Source organism: Lontra canadensis, unplaced genomic scaffold (assembly GCF_010015895.1).
Source record: "Lontra canadensis isolate GAN:19392208 unplaced genomic scaffold, GSC_riverotter_1.0 scaffold4, whole genome shotgun sequence".
Taxonomy (NCBI): Eukaryota; Metazoa; Chordata; class Mammalia; order Carnivora; family Mustelidae; genus Lontra; species Lontra canadensis.
The window spans coordinates 33706434-33722710 of NW_022630998.1; the positions used below are offsets into that span (position 1 = coordinate 33706434).

At 41.6% G+C, this 16277-nt stretch overlaps 1 protein-coding gene across 1 annotated transcript in view; it reads left to right on the forward strand.

Annotated features, from left to right (window-relative positions):
- ARSB (arylsulfatase B) overlaps positions 1-16277 on the forward strand; it is a 167527-nt gene that overhangs the window by 26190 nt on the left and 125060 nt on the right. The window contains exon 4 of the mRNA XM_032847855.1: positions 4485-4692. Coding sequence (XP_032703746.1) covers positions 4485-4692 — 208 coding nt within the window. The remainder of the gene's footprint in view (positions 1-4484; positions 4693-16277) is intronic.

Genomic DNA, 16277 nt, shown 5'->3' on the forward strand with positions numbered 1-16277 from the left:
CAGAAACACAGTTGGTGCTGGATTCAGGGAGATACTGCTAATAGCCATGGCACATGTGTTGGGAGGGAATGTCTTTTTTTCTCCAGGAAAATTCCCTTAGTACTAACGCAGCAGTGTAAAAGCAACATGTCCATAACATATCCTTCAGTTAAAAATAGTCCACCCAACACTCTGCAGAATAAAAACGAAGGTTTTTCTCATAAACCGAATCTACTAGAAGCTTCTTAAAGCGAATGTGAATTTCTAGTGGTAGACATTTTTTCCTGACATGAGTTGGAAAGAAATGTCTTAATTTGAAAGCCAACAATAGAGCAATGATTTAAAAAATGCATCCTCTATTTTGAAATTTTACACTTTAAATTAGGAAAATGTGCTAAAGAAAGTAAGGCTTCCTTCCTCACTGGGACCTGTTTCTTAGCATGGGGAGGATATTTAGAGTAGGTATTAGGAGACCTATGGCATAATAAGAAAAGGAAAAGAACCCTTAGCATCTTATTTACACGCTAACAACTTTAGGCGATAATGTCATAGTTTGTGTAATACCTAAGCATTTGGTCATGAGTCCCCTCTAGGACTCTGTTTTGTATTTCTAAGGATCCTGAAAGGGTTATAGTTAGGGTTGCTGGAAAGGCTGTAGCTGTAACTGGCTTGGTCACAGCAGGGACCTTGACCCAAGAAGGAGCAAGAGAAAAATCAGGGTCCCGCATAGACCTGGAGGTCCGTGGAGGTCAAAATCAGCTCCAGTATTACCATGTTTTGAATCTTAATGTCTGTCAGGTCAGAATGTGCCCACGGTCTCCAAAGGCTGAGGCATGCCTGGGTTGGAACTCAAGTCAGTAGATAGCATAGTAATACTGAGTCTGTCCTCAGGATGGCAGCTGCTTGCTTTAGGTCAACAGTGAGTTGAATCTACGTAGGCAGGTATGGGGAAAGCAGCTTTGTCTGTTCACTGTGCGGCAAGGATCTTACCTCAGCTGGCTGCAGGCCAGTTGGTTGTGTTGCTTGGGCCTCACCTTATTAATAGGGCTGCACTGCACATCATTCTGCCGCCTCCTGGTGAGCCAGAGACGAACTGATGTGTGTCTGTCCACCCACACACTGCATGGTCCTCGATGACTGCTGGTGACATGAAAAGATCGCTTGTTTTGTTCGAGGAACACCTTAATCCTAACTTGTAAGTTTCTAGGATGTGGTTGGTGGCAGTGTGAGGCCCTTGCAGGGCCAGAGATGGTCACAGTCCACATCCCTCAGAGGTGCTTTTCACTCCCTCTTCTCAGCTATATTCCTTCTGTTTGAACCCTGGAAAAATGGAGTTGCTACAGTTTTATAAACTTTGACCCCTCAAGAGTAAGGGGTCCCTAAGGAAACTAATAACAGGTAATGTTCTGCTGTATTTAACAAAGTGAGTAGAATGATTTCCATATTGACTACTTGAGGTTTTTTGTTTGTTTGTGTGTTTGTTTGTTTGTTTTTATTTGACAGAGAGAGACACAGTGAGAGAGGGAAAATAAGCAGGGGAAGTGGGAGAGGGGGAAGCAGGCCTCCCACAGAGCTGGGAGCGCAATGTGGGGCTCGATCCCAGGATGCTGGGATCAGTACCCAAGCTGAAGGCAGATGCTTAACGACTGAGTCGCCCAGGCACCCCTGGGTTGTTTTTGTTTTTTTTTTTTTAAAGATTTTATTTATTTATTTGACAGAGAGAGAACATAAGCAGTGGGAGCAGCAGAGGGAGAGACAGAAGCAGGCTTTCTGCTGAGCAGGGAGCCCTATGTGGGACTCCATCCCAGGAGCCTGGGATCATGACCTGAGCCCAAGGCAGATGCTTAACTGACGGAGCCACCCAAGAGCCCCCATACTGAATATTTGTAAGAGTCTCTAATGATGGTCTGAGAATCATGCCCCCCTGCCCCATGTGGTCGTAAGCACTCCTCCCTGGCCATCACCTCTAGAGATCACTTACTGGCTCGGAATACCCTGCCTCCTTTCCCCTTTCTCTCCTTCACTGTGTGCTTTGCCACGTTGCTGCGAATGACCCGGATGAGCGCATCTTCTCCTTCCTCCACCTCCGCCCAGAGAAGCCCCGCCTGGGTCACAGGCTGCTGACCTAAGTAAGTGAAGGCCCTCAGGGAGAACAGTGGGGAGGCTCTAGGAATTGGAGAGCACTTGAGAGTGAGGCCTCCGTTTCATGCTCCAGCCATTCGTTACCCGATGGAGCATGGGCAAGGAGTTGTCGGAGTTCTGATTCTTAAAGAATATTATTTTTTTAGACCACGGAGTTTTATGTGGTATTTCCTGATTTTAAAAACAATATGTGGGCTCCAAACTGTGGTTGCCTTCCAATATATAATCCTGTCCCCATCCAGACCGTGGCTGGTGGTAGGGCTTGGTTTGACCCAGTGCTGAGGTCCCCGATGGCTGCTCCCGCTGCAGACCCTAGCCTTCACCGCGAGCCCACCGATGCCCCGGAGCACCTATCGCCCCTCAAGGCATCTCAGCCCAGCTTCCTTCCTCACCACCGCCTCTCCGGCAGGGCATGTGCTGGGGTTCCCTGGACTGTGGTCTGGGGGAGCTTAGAAGTGCTACTCTACGTGTGGCTGGAGTAGAGAGGGTGTGTGTTGGGGGGGGGCGGCGCGGGCGCTGGCAGAGCTAAAGCAGTGTCAAAGATTGCAGTATTGACCTCTGGAGTTGCGACCTGGAATGTTCTCCTGTGGATGGGTTAGAAAAATGAAGCCTAGGTTCTAGTTATCAGAGTTATCATTCCATTACCTAACCTCCTTGAGAAATAGGTTTTAAAGTGATGACTTTGATATGTAACAGCTGTTTTTGATACTTGGATTTGGGGGAAAAGGTGTTGCCAAGTTCTAAAGATCTAAAGATCGAACTAAAAATAATCTTTTGGGTATCTTTTTGAGCTCTCTATATGTATATTCCTTACTCTATCTAGCAAGGTGTATAATACAGGATTTTTTTTTTTTTAATCTCACCAGTAATGAAGAATAAAATATGAGCCACCCCCCACCCCAGTCTGGTTTCTAACTATTCCCCATTCATTTATGAGATTTAAATGCCTCAAATACTTTAACAGAATTGTGTTATTATTCTTGGGTTGAACCCTTGTTGTCTCTTTGAGGGTTTTCAACCCATTAAGGAATTCTGTAGGAGCTCAGTGAAGAAGAGTGTTTTCAGAAAGTCTTGTTAAAAAAGGAGAGGCTGACCTGGAATACCACTAATGTTAAATGCTATAAATTGGTGTAAAAGGTAAAAGGTAAAAGGTAAAACTCAGCATATCACACTCCTGAGTTTCCAGAAATTAAATTGGGATTATGTTTGGTCCTTGATCAAAGACTAGCAAGGTATGGTGTTCACTTGTTCTCTCATATGAAAAATCCTGAACTCTGAAAGCGTGGAAATTTTTAAAAAAATATTTAATTCATTTATTTGACAAAGAGAGATCACAAGTAGGCAGAGAGGCAGGCAGAGAGAGGGGGAGGCAGCCTCCCCACTGAGCAGAGAGCCCAATGCGGGGCTCGATTCCAGGACCCTGAGATCATGACTCGAGCCGAAGGCAGAAGCTCAAACCACTGAGCCACCCAGACGCCCTCCCCCACCTTTTTTTTTTTTTTTTTTTGGCAAAAGCAAAAAACTAAAGCATCTCTTGGTACATATCCGCACCATAATGGTGGAGTTTCCCATAAGAAATTGCTCTGCAATTAATATGAACATGGACAAATCCTATAACCTTTCTAAGCCCCAGTTAACTTATCTGTGAAATAGATGTAATAGGCTGGATTTGAGTATTATATGAGACAGAATATGTAAATCAGTATCATAGTATCTAGCACATAAACAACATTTAATATATAGTTGTTATTATTGGTATTATTATTATTTGTTTGGATCAGAGCCTTCTAGGCCATTTTAGAACTCAAGTTTTTATTTTTAATTTTTTGTCTTGTGTCTTTTGTTACATTTTTAGTATCTATTGATGCTAATAGTTCCCATGCCATAAAATTCACCCAATTGAAGTATATAATTCAGTAGTAAATTCATAGGGGTGTACAAACATCACCACAATCTAAATTTAAAATATTTTCATCACCTCAAAAGAGACCTCATGTCTGTTAGCAATCATCCACCCCTCTTCTTCCCCCCCCACCACCCCAGCTCGCTACAGCTGTAGGCAACTTTTGAGTATCTTTTCATGAGCTTATTGGTCATTTGTGTATCTTCTTTGAAAAAATGTCTATTCCACTTCTTTTCCCATCTCATAATTAGGTTAATTGTCTTTTTTTTTTACTGAGTTGTAAGAGTTCTTTTATATTCTGGATACAAGTCCTTTGTCAGAAAAATGATTTACAGATATTTTCACGGCGTTCTGTGGTTTGTCTTGATATTACTTTTATTAACTGATAAATCTGGACTTCTGTCTCTGTATTTAAGGCTTTCATACCCTCTTAACGGATTTGCACAAACTCTCTTTCCAGCCTCTATTTCTCTACCTTGCTCTTCAGTCTGTCCACGAGCCCCTGCAGGTCCCCGAGGAATACCTGAAACCATACAAATGTATCCAGGATAAGAATAGACATCACTACGCAGGAATGGTGTCTCTTATGGATGAAGCAGTGGGAAATGTCACGGCAGCCTTAAAAAGCCACGGGCTCTGGAACAACACGGTGTTCATCTTCTCCACAGGTAAGTCTGTCAATAGGAAAATCATCTCTTGGCAAAGCCCAGGACGTGGTATTCGATAAACGGAATGAAGACAAATTGTTGCGTTTAGCAGTTCCTTATTAAAATAAATGTTAACTGTGCGAACGGAGACATGATAATATGGGTAGAAAAATGTGTCTAAGGGAAAGAATTATGGGCCTTCCCCCTCTTCCTTCAGATATCAAAATATTCTGGCAGAACGCTTGAAAACAAGCTCTCACCACCCGCGTGAGCATGAGCAGACGTCACTCCGACGCAGAGGAGCCGGGCATTGTATTCCTAGAGTGGCTTGTTCTCTGCTGTCTCTGCGGCCCAGGTGTCCTCTGTGACTAGGACTTGTGCTGAGTAGAGTGGTTCTGTATCAGTGTAGAGACAGATTGTGACATTAAGAGGACAGATGAGAAATGGAACCATTTAAATAGAGGCTCGAGTGGCCAAGTATAGATTTTTTTGTACTAAGATTGTTTTCTGACAGTAAAACTCATACACGTTGATTAGAGAAAAAGCAGAAAAGAAGAAGGAGGAAAGAAAGTGTTTGAAAATAATTTTCATTCTGGCAGTGCCCTTGTGATTCCTCCTGTTAGACTCACGGTTTTTCTTCTGTCTTGTTAGGCACAGTTTGTTAAAATGTCCCTGTGATGCGCAAATGGGTGTAGATCTTGGTTTAGTCATGCTAAGCACTCCGAGAACACTTTGTATCTGAAACTAAAGGTGCCTCTTTTAATGGGAACTGTTCTTGTATTATTTATTTCAGAATTGTTTGACCTTCCATCCTATCTTTCTTCTAGTCTTTTTTTTTATAGAACTTCTATTATTTGGTTAGTGGATTATCCTCTAATTTCCTTAGTTTTTTCCAAACTCTCCTGTTTATTTTTTTCTACTATTTGGGAAACTTCCTTATCATTATTTGGTAACCTTTTCTATTAAATCCATTTTATTTGTTTTTTTTTTATTTTTTAAAAGATTTTTATTTATTTATTTGACAGACAGAGATCACAAGTAGGCAGAGAGGCAGGCAGAGAGAGAGGGGGAAGCAGGCTCCCTGCTGAGCAGAGAGCCTAATGCGAGGCTCTATTCCAGGACCCTGGGATCATGACCTGAGCCGAAGGCAGAGGCTTTAACCCACTGAGCCACCCAGGCGCCCCTATTAAATTCATTTTAACTGTTATATTTTTTCATTATCAAGAACTCTTACTTTCTGATAATCCTTTTTTATAAAGTTCTGTTTTACTTTCTATGTAATAATTTCATTCTTCAAAGCCTGTGGTCTTAGCTATTAATTGTGTGTTGGTATGAGTGTGTGGGTAAATATGTGTATACACACGTGTATACTGGTATGTGTGTATATATGTGAGCCCACACATATATTTTTACATTTGCTCATACTCCCAGCATTGCCTCTCTTCCTTCTAAGGCCATTTGAATCTTCTTTGGCCTGTCTTTTATGAAAAAGGCAAATCCCTGGTGATCCTTGACTAAAAGCTAAAAATGTGATTGGAAACTCCAAGGGTGAGGATAGGACTTGTCTTCTGGTGAATTTAATTGTAAAGTGACAACATGAGGCCTGTGTGATGACATGTTGAGGAATTAATCTGGGTATTCTACTCATAGTTTGTGTTTTTTGTGGTGTGTGTGTTTAGGGGAACATTTTCTCCACACCAGACATTTTCATTAGGCCGAAGTGGGTAGATTTTTCATTTGCTTCAATCTGATAGGCTTTTTGTGTTTTTTAAGGGTAGTTCTGTTTTGGGGATACCTGGATGGCTCACTGGGTTAAGTGTCTACTTGATCACATTGGCCTTCCTGTTCCATGGGGAGTTTCTCCCTTTTCCTCTGTGCCCCCCACCCCCAGCTTGTGCTCTCTGTTGCTCTCTCTCTCAAATAAATAAATAAAATCTTAAAAAAAAAAAGAATAGTTTTGTTTTGCTTTTAATCAGGCATTGTTATTGGATCTAGCATTTATTGAGTGCCTACTCTGTGTAGGACAGTGTTTAAAGTGCTTGACATGACCTAGCTCAGTTCATTCTCACAATAATACCTGGGGACTACTATTATCCCACCATGCAGATGTGAGAACTGAAGCACAGAGAGGCTAAGTAACCTGCCCAAGGCCACACAGCCAGGCAGAGCCAGGCAGCAACCTTTCTGGCTCCATGGCTGTCTGCTGAGATGATGCTGATGATGATCTGGATATTCTTATTGGATCTCACAATATAGCAGAGCTTTCCCCATGGCTTGCTGCCATATTGATCAGTTGGGGAGCCTGGGCACGGCAGGAAAGGCATTCACTCTGAGGAGGTTGCTTCACTGGGATACAACACTCCAAGTTTCTGAGCATGCCCTGCTGTGAAATGAGCTGAATGGAAGATACCATGTGTCTCCCTCCAACCTCCCCCAATCTTCCCCTCTCCCGGAGAAATGGAGACATCTTATACTTGATTCCTTATAAGATCTCTCACATTCTGAGAGTCTTCTCACTTTACTTTATTTTGAGCAGCATGGTAAAGCACTTTAATCAGGTCTGAAATCGAATGCTTATAGAGGTCATAGAAAGAATCAATAAGAAAGGAGTCCAAGACATTCAATACTGATTTAGTAATCATTCCCGGGAAATTACCTCACAGTTGCAAGAATTGAAAGTTGTAAGTTTACAAAGCAAGCTTTTGTTGTAGAGATCACAGTTATGCAATTTAAGGATAAATGATATCCTGAAATGAAAATGTATCCTACGTAGATACAAAGTGCTCAGATAGAAGTAGAGACGGTACCTTTGGAAAACTGTTAAATATCTCCAAGTGGCTCCTGTGACAATGGTTACTGCTGTCGAGGATGCTTGGGAAGAGGGGCCATAACATGTTTTCATGCTATGTGAGAGTTAGAAAGAAGCAGTATTTTACGATCTTTTCTTATATGATTTCAAATGCATTGTATAACCGTACTTTACATAGTTGGCTCTTTCATAAACATCCATAATGTATTATTTATTCAGGTTGTCAAAAATAATTTTTGAAGCTTTGCATTAAGGTAACGGGAATTACCTTATAATAAGGCTGCTGTGTATTCTAACCCTATGATATATTAATAGGTACCTTAATCTGGGACCATCTTTCCTTTGTCTCGCTAAATCCGATTTGATCATGTGTATGTCCATTTTTTATACTACTGAATTCACTTTTCTATGGCTTTATTTAGGACTTCGTCAATTCAGAAGGGAAAGCAGGGTTGGAGACTTCTCCCTGTTGGGTCTGTTGTCTCGGTTATGCTAACTTCATTTTAAAATGGCTGGGATGATTTTTTTCCTCTTTTTTATGCTCTGGAACAGCTCACAGATTGTTTGAAAGAGCTCTCTGGTTGAGCTGGTCCCTGGAACGTTTTTTGGAGGATTTTTCTTCTTTAATTATCTCCCTAGCTTAAATTTTTTGCTGAGTTACAGCTAGGTGTAGGTCTTTTAAAATATTTAAGAATTAATTTTGCCTCATCTGTATGAGCCCTTAGATCTGCAGGCTGAGATTATTTTTTACTTTGGAAGTTTTCCTTGTACATATTTTAGCTTATTGCTTTAGTTCTGCTCAATTTATTTCTCAAAAACAGCTTTAATTAATAGGTTGAATCGCTGATTCAGCTTCTCTCGCATTATTTTCAGTTCTCTCCCCTTTTTCTCAGTCTTCTGGATCTCCTCTGCATTATCTGTTAGACATTTTTGCCACTTGGCTTCTGTTCTTTAGGATCTCCAATGTCAATTATTATCAACTGTAGTTTTAGTTTCTTGCAATCCTTCCTTTGCCTCAGTGCAGTTCCCTTTTCTTCTACACTTGTTATGGTAATAATAATAATGATAACAACAACAACAACTACTACTACTGCTTGTTTACTGCATACCCAGGCACTGTACTAGAGCCTTCCCTACACTTCCCATTATTGGTCATGTTGTTAGCGTTAAAGCTCAAAGCAACCTTGAGTTTAATCTTGTGAAATAGGTTTCACCTTGGTTTAGGTTTCACAAGGTTTAACCTTATGAAATAGTTTCTTTATCCCCATTTTATAAGTGAAGAAACCAGAACTTAAAGAGGTTACATGATTTGCCCAAGGCTACTGTTATGGTCTGAATGTGTCCATCCACAATTCACATATGGGGGTCAGAAGGTGGGCCTTTGGGAGGTGATTAGGTTACAAAGTAACCTAATGGGTAGGTGTTTTGTGCTTTTATAAAAGTCACCCCAGAGCAATCCCTTGCATCTTCCTCCATGTGAGGACATAGCAAGAGGACACCGGCTATGATCCAGCAAGAGGGCCCTCACCAGAAGGTGACCTCCTGGGTGCTTGATCTTGGTCTTCCCAGCTTCCAGAACTGAGAAATAAATTCCTGTTGTTTATAAGCCTCCTGGGGGGCACCTGGGTGGCTCAGTGGGTTAGGCCTCTGCCTTCGGCTCAGGTCATGATCTCGGGGTCCTGGGATCGAGCCCCGCATCGGGCTCTCTGCTCAGCGGTGAGCCTGCTTCCTCTTCTCTCTGCCTGCCTCTCTGCCTACTTGTGATCTCTCTCTCTCTCTCTGTGTCAAATAAAAAAAAAAAAAATTATAAGCCTCCTGGTCGGTGGTTTTTGTTAGAGCAGCGAATGGACTAACAAATGGAAGAGCCAGAATTTAAGTGTAGATCTACTTAAGGTCAATACCTATTAGCCATAATCAGCTGGGCTTTTGCATCTCATCTTTTCCTTTTTAGCTCATTCCATGGTCCCTTACCTCTACTTTGGGCTTTCTGCATTCGTATTCATAGAACTATGCTTCTCCTGAATCTTTCTGAATAGACCTCTGCTAGAATCTTCATTTTCATTCTAAATCATTATCAGCTATGTATTCTTCCTCTGAGTATAGGCAGTGATGGATCTGTCCACACAGAGTACGTGGCCATCTCTTGGCCTCTGATCATGGTTCTCTGGTTAATTCCTTCTCAAACCTGTCGTTTATGGTCAGGGTGATGTGCACAGCTTCCACCAGTCCCAGTGGCCTTGGGCATTGAGCGTTCTACACTGCAGTGAATCTGATTGATGTACTTGACATTTTCTTCCCTTTTGACTACCTGGTTCTTGGAAATGCTAGAAGAACCCCAGCGTCCACAGCTACCAGACTCTTCTGATCTCCATACCTTCACGGCTTCATTTCAGGGGCATTTCCCAGGACACAGTGTGCCCCAGTGTCAGATCCTTTTCTTCTCCTACTCATTGTTTTCTGGGAGATGTGATGTCTTACTGCATCTAGAAAGGGGAGGAGGCAATAACTCTCTGGTCACGTCAAAAATTAGCACTGTCCCCTCCCAGGCTGCCGTCCTGCCTCTTTTCAGGTGGGCGAGGTGGCCCTGTGTCACGAGGCAAATGGGAGTTGCCAGCCCTTGTTTCTTCAGCCCAGCTTCTTTGGCCTAACTGCTTATAGAAATTTCTCCAAGAGTCTCTTGGGTATTACAGGTTGTCCTTCAGCCTTGGTTTTTCACATTGTGATGAGTTTACATCTCATTCTAACTCATCACAGCTTATTTTCCATTGTCTTCTATGTCTGTGTTATTTTAGTAGGATATCGCTGGAGAGCAGCAGCGTTCGTGGCTGGTAGGAAGACACCATTTTAACCGCGGCTGCTGTCACCAGGCTGATCTTTACAGTTGCTAGACTCCAGGAATCTTCACTGAAGTCTGACCTTGAGTAAAATGAGCTAAAATCAGAGTCCGCTCTGGAGCAACTAGATCATGAATTAAAACTAGGAAAACGGATTCTAAAACCTTGAAGAGAAAACTGTAATTGATTTCAACATCTTTATGTAGCCATTATATATTTATATCAACTCTTATCAGAATAACCAGTTTCCCTCACATGTGGAGAAGAGTTTGGCCAGGAGGAGAAACTTTATTGCAGTTCTTCCTCTGGAGACTTTTTCCTGTGTTCTTTGACAGTTTCATTGCCTGAAGTGGAATTTAGTAATGTGCTATAATAATGTGACTAAAACCCAAGAAAACGGGGCCTGGATCTGGCTGATTTTAGAGCAGTGATTTATTTCTTCCACTTTTCTCACTTGACTTCGCTTAGCACCGCCCTATTTTGTAGGCATGAAAATACTGGGTACATCTAAACATGTTGGATCCATTAGTACAAGAAACCCTGAAATAACCCTGAATAAACTAGCTTCATTTCGTGAACGGTAGAGGCAAAGGCATATTTGTTTTAGAATTAGACGTTTGGGAAAGCTGACTTTTTTCTTTTATTAAATCTCCTTTTATCTCCTTATCTCTTTTATCTCCTTTTATAATCTGAGGAGGATCCCCAAGGCTTCTCTGTCTTCGTTATCTGAAAATTCGAGGTGGTTCTTCTGAGTTTGCCACCTCAGGACCACCTGCAGAAGTGGGGAGTTTGTTAAAAATGCAGTCCCTAAGGACATGGCTGCATTGTGACTGTACTAAAATGTGGCTGAAGTGGATGCTTTATTTTTTTTCTTATCCAAACATCTTTAATGTTTCATATGACTTAGCATATTTCATTTTATTTTTACAAGTCCCATTCATTTTTAATCTTCTGTTATACAGTCTTCCTTATATCCATTTTACTTATTTAATTTTTTTAAAAGATTTTTATTTGTTTATTTGACACACAGAGAGAGATCACAAGTAGGCAGAGAGGCAGGCAGAGAGGGAGAAGGGGAAGCAGGCGCCCTGCTGAGCAGAGAGCCCAATGCGGGGCTCAATCCCAGGACCCCGAGATCATGACCTGAGCCGAAGGCAGAGACTTAACCCTCTGAGCCACCCAGGCGCCCCTTATTTAATGTTTTTATTTAAATTCCAGTTAGTTAACATACAGTGTAGTGTCAGTTTTGGGTATACAGTGTAGTGAGTCAGCAATTCCATTCGTCACCTATGCTCATCACAAGTGCCCTCGTTCATCCCCATCACCTATTTCACCATTGCACCCCCCCCACAATATAACCATCAGTTGGTTCTCTATCATTAAGAGTCTCTTTCTTGGTTGTCCCTCTTTCTCTCTTTTTTTTCTCTTTGCTCATTTGTTTTGTTTGTTAAGTTCCACATGAGTGAAATCATATGGTATTTGTCTTTCCCTGACTGACTCATTTCTCTTAGCATTATGCTCTCCAGCTCTGTCATTGCAACTGGTGAGATTTCATTCTTTTATATGGTTGAGTAATATTTCATTGTGTGTGTGTGTGTTTATGTATGTATGTATGTATGTATATATGTATATATACACATAATTCCATGTCTTTTTAATCTGTTCATCAGTCAGTGGGACACTTGGGCTGTTTCTATAATTTGGCTATTGTAAATAATGTTGCTATGAACATCAAGGTGCATGTATCTCTTTGAATTAGTATTTTTGTATTTTTGGGGTAAATATCTAGTAGTGCAATTGCTGGATCATAGAGTAGTTCTGTTTTTAACTTTTGGAGAAACCCCTATACTGTTGTCTAGAGTGGCTATAATAGTTCGCACTCTCATGAACAGTGCCAGAGGGTTCTCTGTCTACATCCTCACCAACATATGTTACTTCTTGCATTGTTGATTTTCACCATTTTGACAGGTGTGAGGTGATAGCTCATTGTAGTTGTGTCTTGTATTTCCCTGAGAAGTGATGTTGAGCATCTTTTCATGTGTCTTTGGCCATCTGTGTGTCTTCTTTGGAGAAATGGCTGTTCATGTCTCCTGCCCATTTAAAAAAAAAATTTGAGACAAAGAAAAAATGAGAGAGAGAGCATGAATGGGGGCAGTGGAGCAGTAGAGGGAGAGGGAGAAGCAGACTCCCTGATGAGTAGGGAGCCCAACATGAGGCTCGATCCCATGACCCTGGGATCATGACCCGAGATGAAGGCAGCCACTTAACCAACTGAGCCACCCAGGTGCCCCTGTCTTCTGCCTGTTTTTTAATTGTATTATTCATTTTTGGGGTGTTGCGTTTTGTAAGTTCTTTACATATTTTGAATACTAATCCTTTATCAGATATGCCATTTGCAAATATCTGATATTTTCTCCCATTCTGTAGGTAGTCTTTTTGTTTTTTGATTGTTTCCTTTGCTTTGCAGAAGCTTTTTATTTTGATGAAGTCCCAATAGTTTACTTTTGCTTTTGTTTCCCTTGCCTCAGGAGCTGTGTCTAGAAAGAAATCACTATGGTGATTTGGTCAAGCTCAAAGTTATTGCCTGTGTTCTCTTCTAGAATTTTTTATGTTTCAGGTCTCACATTTAGGTCTTTAATCCATTTTGAATTTATTTTTGTGTATGGTGTAGGAAAGTGGTCCAGTTTCATTCTTTTGCATGTTGCTCTCATTTTCCTAGGACCATTTGTTGAAGAGATCATCTTTTACCAGTTGGATAGTCTTTCCTGCTTTGTCAAAGATTGATTAACCATATAGTGGTAGTTTCATTTCTGGGTTTTCTATCCTGTTCTATCCTGTTGGTATATGTGTCTGTCTTTGTGCCAGTATCATAGTGTTTTGTTCACTGTAGCTTTGTAATGTAACTTGAAATCTGGAATTGGGATGCCTCCAGCTTTGTTTTTATTTATGAACTGTATACTTTAAAATGGCTAATTTTATGTTATGTGAATTTTCACCTCTATTTTTAAAAATGCAGCTTCTCAGACTTTATAGACTTGCCAAATCGGAAATCCTGAGGTCTGGGTCTAGGAGTCCTTATTTTAAAAAAATAATCTAGGTGATTCTTCTGTATACAAAAATTTGAGAACCTCAGATCTCAGGTAACTTACTCAAACCTCAAGAATTCACCTAACAAGGAATATATATATGTTTATTGTATACATTGTAATTATTTAAATAGCTTGTATATATAATATACATATATGCAGAAGTCCAGTACATACGTATGTATACATATACATCTACAAGTGGTGCTTGAATAATTAAGGGCACTTGGGTAGCTGAAAATCCACACAGAACTTTTGACTCCCCAAAAACTTAACTGCTAGTAGTCTGTTGTTGACCAGAAGGCCTACCAATAACATAAACAGTTTATTAACACATATTTTGTATGTTATTTGTATTGTATAGTATATTCTTAAAATAAAATAAGGTAGAGAAAAGCAAATATTATTAAGAAAATCATAAGGAAGACAAAGTACATTTATAGTACTGTACTATATTTATTGGGGAAAAAAATCTGCATATAAGTGGACCCAGAAGTTCAAAACTGTGTTGTTTAAGGATCAATTATATGTATGTGTTTTGTGTGTGTATATAAATTTATACATACATATATATAAAATGTATAAATTATATAAAATAATTATATAAAATATATACCAGAAACCATCTGGATTTGAAGTTTAACCTCTTCTGAATGTTTTCACTTCAGGTAAATGTACCCATTTCTAGGAACAGACTTGAAAAAATCTAATAAGAAAAATAAGAATAAGAATAAAAATAAGACTAAGAAAAATGGGGGCGCCTGGGTTGCTCAGTGGGTAAAAGCCTCTGCCTTCAGCTCAGGTCATGATCTCAGGGTCCTGGGATCGAGCCCCGCATCGGGCTCTCTGCTCGGCAGGAAGCCTGCTTCCTCCTCTCTCTGCCTGCCTCTCTGCCTACTTGTGATCTCTGTCTGTCAAATAAATAAATAAAATCTTAAAAAAAAAAAAAGAACAAGAGAAATTTAAATTATTCTGCTCTCCACACCGCTATTACATATAATTACAACCTTGGCAAATTAATGCCACTTTTTTTTAACGTGTGATTATTTGTGTTGTTAACAAATATCTCTTGTCCCATTATAAGCATAGCATTCTGCCATTTGTATACAACGATGATCCTCTGAGTCTTTCTCCGGTAGGATATGACCAGCGTTGAAGCCCCAGCTTCCCTGCCAGTTGGTCATGTAGACGATAGCCTCAGTTTCATGATCTGTTGAATGCAGGTTGGCTGATCATTCATTTATTTACTCAGTCTCTCCCTGTAGATTGAAAGACAAACAGGACATAGTTCCAGCCCTCGGCAAACTCACAGCTAGTGAGGCAGACAAGCAGATGTAGGATTGCGATGCTGTGGAAGCGTGTTGGGGTGGGACCCTGGGTATTATGTGCACATAGTAGGAGCACTTGCCAGAGCCCAGGGGCCTGGGGCTTTCTGAGATTTCAAGGTTGGGAATGAGTTGGCCAGATAAACAGTGTACAGTTGGGAGAAGGACTGAACAGCATTCTCCGCTGTGGGAAGGGAACAGGAACAGGGGCAGAGGGGAGAGAGCAGTTCCATAGGAGGCTCAGCGGGGCTGGCGCCCAGAGTGCAGGCAGGGGGATGGCCAGGTGGGAGGCTGGAGAGCGTGGCGGGAAAGCCTGTGTGCAGCCCGGAAGCCATCTCCAAGGTACAGTGAAAGCTGTAGGGAGGCATTGACAGGTTTTCAGCAGGATCAGATTTTCATTTTAGGGTCAGTGTGGAGCATAGTTGGAGGCAGGCAAACCTTTTAGGAGGCTGCCAGAGTGAAGGTGGTAGGAGGCTAAGGAGGGGCTGAGTGAAGGCAGGGGGGAAATTGATGGTGGTGAAAGGGCAGATTGAAGAAATATGCAGGAGAGCTTGGACCAGTTATCTCTGAATTCTTGTTACTAGGAGAGTTCATTGCTCTGTCATTCTGCATTCAAATACCTTTTGTCAGGGCTGGTGATGGCCTTGGATGGAGGCATCCTTTCCGCAGCAGTGGGATGCCTGTGCAGAGAGCCGCAAGAGTGGCCCATTTCTAGGAACAGACTCATGTGGCCCAGGAGCCCGTGTGGGCCACAGAGCACAGATCCACAGTCCTCCTGAGACCAGGCACAGTTCTGTGATAGTATTTAGCAATGTGCAGAAATGGTTTGGTTGTCGCAGTGACTTGAGGGTGAAGTCATTTGAAGGATGGGCACCTGCGGTGCTCAGGAGAATTTCCCTAATACAGATGTACGTCACCATTGAAGAACAGACCGGATCCCGCTCAGCAGCACATTTCTACGTGACCAGAGTGACTTCTGACGGAACCTAAGCTTTGGATGTTATTATCTGAGCCTTGACAAAATACATCAAAATACATCATTTAGACAAAAATACATAATTTAGTTTCTTAAACAGAGCAATAGAGAATCTTAACTAATTCTCCTAAATCTCTCATCTTTCCTCCCTCATATATCGAATCCTCTTAGGAATGGGTACTAGCAAATGGAGAACTCCTCACCACTGAAATGTCCTCATGCAGTTGGCAGGCTTATAAATGCTGTAGAAATTCTGTTCCAGGGGCACCTGGGTGGCTCAGTGGGTTAAGCCTCTGCCTTCAGCTCAGGTCATGATCTCAGGGTCCTGGGATCGAGCCCCGCATCGGGCTCTCTGCTCAGCAGGGAGCCTGCTTCCCTCCCCCCAGCCTTCTGCCTGCCTCTCTGCCTGCCTGTGATCGAGCTCTCTGTCAAATAAATAAATAAAATCTTAAAAAAAGAGAGAAAGAAAGAGAGAGAAAGAAATTAATTCTGTCTCAGGAACAAAGAAGGCTGACTGCTGGTAAGCCAGTCTCCGGTTCTTCAAACACTTAAATGCGTTTCTGACAAAGCTAAGGA